The sequence below is a fragment of the Aptenodytes forsteri genome, unplaced genomic scaffold (assembly GCF_000699145.1).
Source record: "Aptenodytes forsteri isolate BGI_AS27 unplaced genomic scaffold, ASM69914v1 Scaffold8, whole genome shotgun sequence".
In the NCBI taxonomy this organism is placed as follows: domain Eukaryota; kingdom Metazoa; phylum Chordata; class Aves; order Sphenisciformes; family Spheniscidae; genus Aptenodytes; species Aptenodytes forsteri.
Window position 1 is genome coordinate 2,757,850 of NW_008796218.1, and position 6,578 is coordinate 2,764,427.

Genomic DNA, 6,578 nt, shown 5'->3' on the forward strand with positions numbered 1-6,578 from the left:
CTCATACAGTTGGCCTGGGCCCATCGATCCAGCCTGTCCAGGTCCCTCTGCAGAGCCTTCCTACCCTCGAGCAGATCAACACTCCCGCCCAACTTGGTGTCGTCTGCAAACTTACTGAGGGTGCACTCAATCCCCTCATCCAGATCATTGATAAAGATATTGAACAAGACCGGCCCCAAAACAGCCCTGGGGAACACCGCTCGTGACCGGCCACCAACTGGATTTAACTCCATTCAGTACAACTCTTTGGGCCTGGCCGTCCAGCCAGGTTTTTTTTACCCAGCAAAGAGTACACCCATCCAAGCCATGAGCAGCCAGTGTTTCCGGGAGAATGCTGTGGGAGACGGTGTCAAAGGCTTTACTAAAGTCCAGGTAAACTTTGGTAATTCCACAATGAATTTTGACATTTTGGAAAGTGAGAGGGCCACATGTCTTATTTTAATAATCTTTTTAAAAGCTGAAGGTTTAGATAAGTATTTTTAGATGGATGCTGTCAAGAAAGAAGTCTTTTTAAATATCTGATAGAATATGAAGATTCATAAAATCACTTGGACTTTATTTCTCATTTACAGAACTATGCTTTGTACCAGCACTCTTTCTGCACTTAATACATCTCTGAACAAGTTTCTTTTTAGACTTCTAGTTTTGGCCCTCTTCACTGTCAGACTCTCACATTTTTACCAGAAGGCCACAGTGTCCGGTCAATATTTGATTTTCACAAATGTCATTTAAGTAAAAAACTAACACATGTATTGGAACTAAATTTTATTAAAATCCATAATTTTGTCACTAAATGACTTGAAAATATTTCTTTATAAAGCATCTTTTTATGTAGTCTGGCAGCACTTGTAGTGCTGCAAAATAATGTTTTTATTTTCATCAAAACAGGACTTAGCAATACAACTTTCAGACTTTTGAGAGGTGCAGTCTGACTATTTCATCTCAATTGCAAGAAAGACTTTATTGTGGAGGGTCGGTTACTTCACTAGAGGAAATGAAGTTACAGGGAGGCAGTTAATGGCAGGCTTTCATCTGTTAATAGTGTTGCTTGTGGAAAAGCCAATACAGAACTACTTCTAAAAAAGAAAACTTTAAATCTTTTGTGGTTTAGATTTTGACATTGGAAACGGTACAGATCCTTCTATTGGAAACACCCCATGCTCTTACAGTAAGACTTGCACTAGGAGCCAGGCACTTGCAGTGTGTGGTGAGGTTACGCAAATCAGATGATGTTAGTGCCTGTTCTCTTACATGCCAAATGAGCATGCTGCTACCTCAGTGGCAGTTGCGCTTAACTAACTCCATTTCATACAGTGTGTGAATGTAGTACAGCTTTAGCCGAGTACTCGTGTTGCCCTCCTTAGAGGAAGTTGGCTGGCTTTCCAAGAATGTACCTGGCTTAATCTCTGTATGTAACGCTTCCGCTTTATTTGCTCTATGTATTTTGTGTACACAGCAGTCTCTTTCTTTCTTCTGTGGGGTTTTTGTACACTTGGTTAACTCTGAGTGAGGGTTGGGGCTTTTTTTTTTTTTTTAAACAATAAATCATAACTTTCCATTCAGAGCTTTTTCTTTGTGTCAGAATGGTCATATGGCTAACATAATGGGAAGCATTTGTTCAAATTTGGTGTCTAAAGTGAGCTTGTGTTGATGATTTCAACTAACTTGCTGTCAATAAAGAGTAAGAATTTACTCTCTGAAGAAAAGTTGGAAAATCGCTGTTTCCTATTCTTGATACGCGTGTGTTCATCTCATGTGGGTAAGGTGAAGGGGCTGTGAAATGAAATAGTCTTCTGTTTAGAAGTTACAGTTGTACAGAGCAACATCCTCATCCTAAAGCTACAGCCCCTACCAGGTCTTGTCAGCCAGCTAAACATACACCACTGATAGTTTAAGCCAGCCTGCGCTGCAGCAGATGAGCTGCAGCTCATCTTTGGTTTTGGTGACTGACTGTTGGTGGAGGGGAGCCTTGAAAAGCAGAGATGAATAAAGTGGGCTTTGCCCAGAGCAACTTTAAATAGAAGCTGTGTTGTTTCTGTTCTTTTTTTTTTTTTTCCAAAAAAATATATAGAAGTCTTATACCAGCTTCAAAACATTATTTCACTGTTAGAATAATCATCAAAACCTATGGGGAAATCAACTTTATTTAAGATAAACATCTGCATATGCAATCTGTTTCTTGAAGAGGGGACAGGTTTGCAGTCGTTCTACACATCTATAAGCCGGAGGCCAATGCTAGTAAATATTCCATACAGCAGCATGGCAAAACTCCTGAAGTGAATTATTGCCCATCTAAACTTAGATAAGGTGCTGTTACTTCCCAGAATAAGGAATAACTCCATCTATTATTGTGCCTGAGCTGGGAATTCACCTCATCCCCTTTCTCAATCTGAGACTTACTTAGATTGCAAAATGCCTATATTGCGGAATGTTTGCAGAATGTAGCTTGCATTTATAGATATTTAGAATTAAAGGGTAACCAGTTTGAGGTTGCTTTTTATCTTAACTGTATCAGAATGTACAAACACAGAAAATGGTCTCCCAGGGGCCCCTATATGTGTTACGTTTACCCAGTGTGCACATGCAGCCCGTGTTTTAGTGCTAGGCCAGAAAGGAATATTCCATTCAAACCCTTGTGTATGCTCAGAGGCAGCTTGCCCATTTCTGTTGCAAAAGCAACAGTTTTGGCTGCAGCTTGTTTCTGTGGGCCAAGGGCTGTGACCCAGAAAGCAGGCCAAGAGGATACGGGAAAGCAGTGCTCAGGCTGTTATGTGCTGGAGCACAAAGCTGGTGCTTTATTTCAGTTACTGTAGGGAGCTCCAGCATTGTCACTGCTGCTGCCTTCCTTGTTGGAGACAAGTCAAGGGGATGCAATCCGAGATCTTCTAAAGATCCCCTCCAGCACCTATCTTCTCGCAATTATCCTCATGTTTGTGCTCTTTGCAGAGTGTTTTAGTTTGGAGAGAATGTGAAACACATCAGACCACATTGGAAGACTCAGAAATACTCTCTGTGGTCCAAAAATGTCTGAGCTCTTGTAGGGAAAAGTTCCTTAAGTCAGTTTTGAAGGCAGTGCTCTGTTCTAGGTCCCTGGACAAAATGGCACATTAGTGAGCCTGTACCCCAACTTACAGAAATAATTTTCTAGTCTTTTTTTTTTTTTTTTTAAATCAAGCCCAAAAAGGTGACAGAGAGGGCTACTTGCAGCCAGCAGAGAAGGCACTTGAGCTGATGTGTACTGTAAGGGCATAAGTCATCACTAGGACATGGACAGAGTTGCAGCAAAACACAGCACTCCAGTCTCTGCAGTAACTGAGCTCTTACACTGGTAAGCATCAAGTTCACGGGCAGCGAGTGACAAAATTATGTCTGGCCCCCTGCTTTTTGCAAGGTTTCCTTGTCCATTGGGTTAGGGTTTAGAGTCTCGTCTCAAATTGTTCCATTCAGAGATACAGTGTACTAGAGAATATCTGTCCTGCCGGTCCAGGCCTGTTTGTGGAAAAGGTCTCTTCTTCCCTTAAGCTGAATTCTTGTCTGAAGTCCAGCGATGCTCAAGGCAGTTAGCTGCTGGCACTTTATTAGATCAGTTTGTTACTGCACCTCTCTTACCTCATGCCTCTGCCCTTCAGCTCCAGCAGCTAATTGTTTAAAGTGACAGAGTTGTGAATGGGGCACATAACCTCTTCTGCAGAGAATTTAAAGAAGCTGTCTTAGACTCGTTAAATCATGTATCAGACCACACAATGGGGAGACATTTTGCACATTCATTCTACAGTGTAATTGCACTCAAAGCCAGAGCTTTTTCCCTGCAGGGGAAACAGTTGTGTCAGTTGTTAACCAAGGGAAGCAAGCAGCAAGCAGGCTCCTAAGCAGAGAGAGCACAGTGGGTGCTCAAACTGTGAACCATGCCAATAGGGCCTGACAGTTAATACAAAAATCTAGCAGAGTTGTGGCTGTACGGATCTGAACTTCTCCTTATATAAAATGTTTACTGCCGCATCAAAAACTCTCCCTAGTTTAGCCCACTTGAGCCCCACTGAGCTGCTGTTGCAGCAGGATGGCTGGAAGTCCCTTGAGAAGAGATCTATGAGAGCAAGCAAAGGCAGGACGAACTGTTCATGCCCTCCTTATAGTGGGGGGTGTGTGTGCTATCTTAATGCATTATTGGCAGGAACATAGGTGTATGCGGTTTGCTTTGCAATGGGGTTAAGAGCAACAGTTCACATTTTCCATTCCAGCAACTCTGGGATCCATCTTGTCATCCCAGCACGCATGGGAATTTCACTTAGCAGTTCCTGCAGCCATTCTGGTAACACAGCTGACCGTTCCTTGTGCCCAGACACAGACCCAACCTTGTGCTTCAAGGTACAGTGCAGATGATCAGGCACCTTCTCCTCTGAGCTCTGCCCAGCACAAGAGCCAAACAAAAGTGTCACCCTTAAGCCAACTGTAACACTTCAAGCACATAGAACACTTCAGTCTTCGAGGCAGCTTCTCAGCCTGCTTGTTATGAGCAAATAGTCCCATGGACAGCTGAAGAAGCACCACGTACTTTCTAAAAAAATTGTGTAACAGGAGCTATGAACTTTCAGTAAGGACAAGGACAGGCTTACCGTAATGATTTCTGTGTTGGAAGTGGAGTGGTGGGGGGGAATTCCCAGCCATGGGTATCCTTTCCAATTTCCTCTTTTGAGGGGTTTGAATTGCTTATAAATACCCTCTCCGAGTCTGTGAGCACACAAGACAAGCTCCATCTCCTTTGGCTTTGCCTTTCTGCGGTGGTGAGTGATATTCTGAATTTGTGAGCTATATGCAGTGTTTTTAGCTGCTATTTGGGAACAGGACTAATGCTTTAGCATGTGGGGCTTCTCTGTACTCATGATAGGAGCAGCAGGGAATGCTAAAATGCAAGTCTCCTCTGTTGCAGAGTCCTTAGCTGAGCTTGAGGTCGCACAGAGGGCATCAGTCCTTGTGGGGGGAGAAGCGAGTTCCTGGGCTAGCCATCAGTGCTGGGGCAGCTGCCCAGGCACAGCTATGGGTGTGATGGATGGTATGTCAGCAGTCTCTCAAAGGTGCTCCAGAACTGCTCATCTCTCTGGTTGTCTCACAGCTCCGTGTCAGGCTTGGGCCGGGAACCATGAGGCTCTGTGTCTGCCTCGTGTTGCTCTCCTTTATTCTATGTGCAAGTGCTGATGTGCCATTCCTAACCCGAGGTGCACACTTTGTCCGGGATGCAGTGGGAGGTAAGTTGCTGTGACCACGGGCCTTTCTCTCAGGAACCCCCTCCCTGAGCACAGGTTACCAGCAGTCAATGGATGCAGTCCTCGGAGCTGGGAGGTCCGCAGCTCCACATGAGGGAACTCGCTGGTTTCTGCTGGTGGAAGAGGGCCTTGATCAGCCCCTGCAGGCCCTTTCCAGGGGCACACCCCCATGCAAAGGCCAATGTGGAGGAGTGCCTCTCTGTGTTACTGCTCCTTGGGCCTTTCAGCTCCTGGCTGAAATGATACTTAACTGTTTCTGGGATGACTCTTTAAAGTCAACATCATCTCCGTTTCTCTGCTTTCTTCAGGGGCACGGGATATGTTAAGAGCATACCAGGACATGCGTGAGGCAAATTATAAAGGTGCTGACAAATATTTCCATGCTCGTGGGAATTATGATGCTGCCCGAAGAGGACCTGGCGGTGCCTGGGCAGCCAAAGTGATCAGGTAATGGAGGGTATTGGACTTGTCAACAGCGAGTTACCAGGGATCCAGGCATTCCAGTTAGAGTGAAGTACTTTTTGACTTGTACTCAGCTTTTGACCTAGAAGGACAGTGGAGGGGAGAGGAAGCAGTTAATGTCTGAACAGCCTGGCTCTATAGGAATGGTGCTTCTCCTCCCACATGAGTGTATAAGGCAGATTCCTTACCTCTGCATTTCTGGTGATAAGGAACTCTCTTTCCTTGCTGGTTTGTTTCCTGACATAACAGTTACGGATTCCACTGTGGTTCTCAGACAAGGACTGAGTAAGTGCTTGCATCTCACTTTGAGAAGTCCTGTGGAAAAGCTAGTTTTACGTAAGTGAGGAAATCAACATAAAGGGAGTTAAATGCTCATAGGTTCAGGTGGCCTTTTTTCTTCCTGCTAGCGACGCCCGGGAAACATGGCAAAGCGGCGTGAGTGGCAGAGGCGCAGAAGACACCCGAGCTGACCAAGAGGCGAACGCGTGGGGCAGAAACGGCGGGGATCCCAACCGCTACAGACCTCAAGGCCTTCCCAAAAAATACTAACGCTGCCCCCCAGGAGACCATCTCTGCTCCCCTGTTACACCTTTTCTGTGCAGCCGAATAAAGAAATTCTCCTGAAAACTGCTCCCGCTCGCCGCTGGCTTTCCTTCGGGGCTGGGGATCTGAAGTCACCGCGCTGGCTTCGAGGGGAGCAGGACGCTCTCGCGGGCAGGTGCTCCCTGTGCGCGTCCCCGCGGGGCGATCACGGGGGCCACCGGCGCTGCCAAGGGGCGGGGGCCTCCCTTGGCCCCTCGGCTGCGCTGGGAGCCCGGGGGCTGCTTCCCGCGGACGGGGCGGCGGCGGTCAGAG

The 6,578-nt window shown here is 46.1% G+C and overlaps 1 protein-coding gene across 1 annotated transcript; it reads left to right on the forward strand.

Annotated features, from left to right (window-relative positions):
• Positions 1-4,717: 4,717 nt before the first annotated feature.
• LOC103906733 (serum amyloid A protein) lies at positions 4,718-6,354 on the forward strand. Its single transcript, XM_009288766.2, has 4 exons — positions 4,718-4,781; positions 5,111-5,243; positions 5,570-5,708; positions 6,131-6,354. The coding sequence occupies exons 2-4, from the start codon at positions 5,138-5,140 to the stop codon at positions 6,270-6,272; spliced, it is 387 nt and encodes a 128-aa protein (XP_009287041.1). The 5' UTR covers positions 4,718-4,781; positions 5,111-5,137; the 3' UTR covers positions 6,273-6,354.
• Positions 6,355-6,578: the final 224 nt, after the last annotated feature.

What these genes read in the sequence shown, in the direction of transcription:
- LOC103906733 (XM_009288766.2), top strand. Translation starts at nt 5,138, where the DNA reads ATGAGGCTCTGTGTCTGCCTCGTGTTGCTCTCCTTTATTCTATGTGCA. An exon ending in TGTCCGGGATGCAGTGGGAG is followed by an intron (nt 5,244 to 5,569) that starts GTAAGTTGCTGT and finishes TGCTTTCTTCAG; the next exon opens with GGGCACGGGATATGTTAAGA. An exon ending in TGGGCAGCCAAAGTGATCAG is followed by an intron (nt 5,709 to 6,130) that starts GTAATGGAGGGT and finishes TCTTCCTGCTAG; the next exon opens with CGACGCCCGGGAAACATGGC.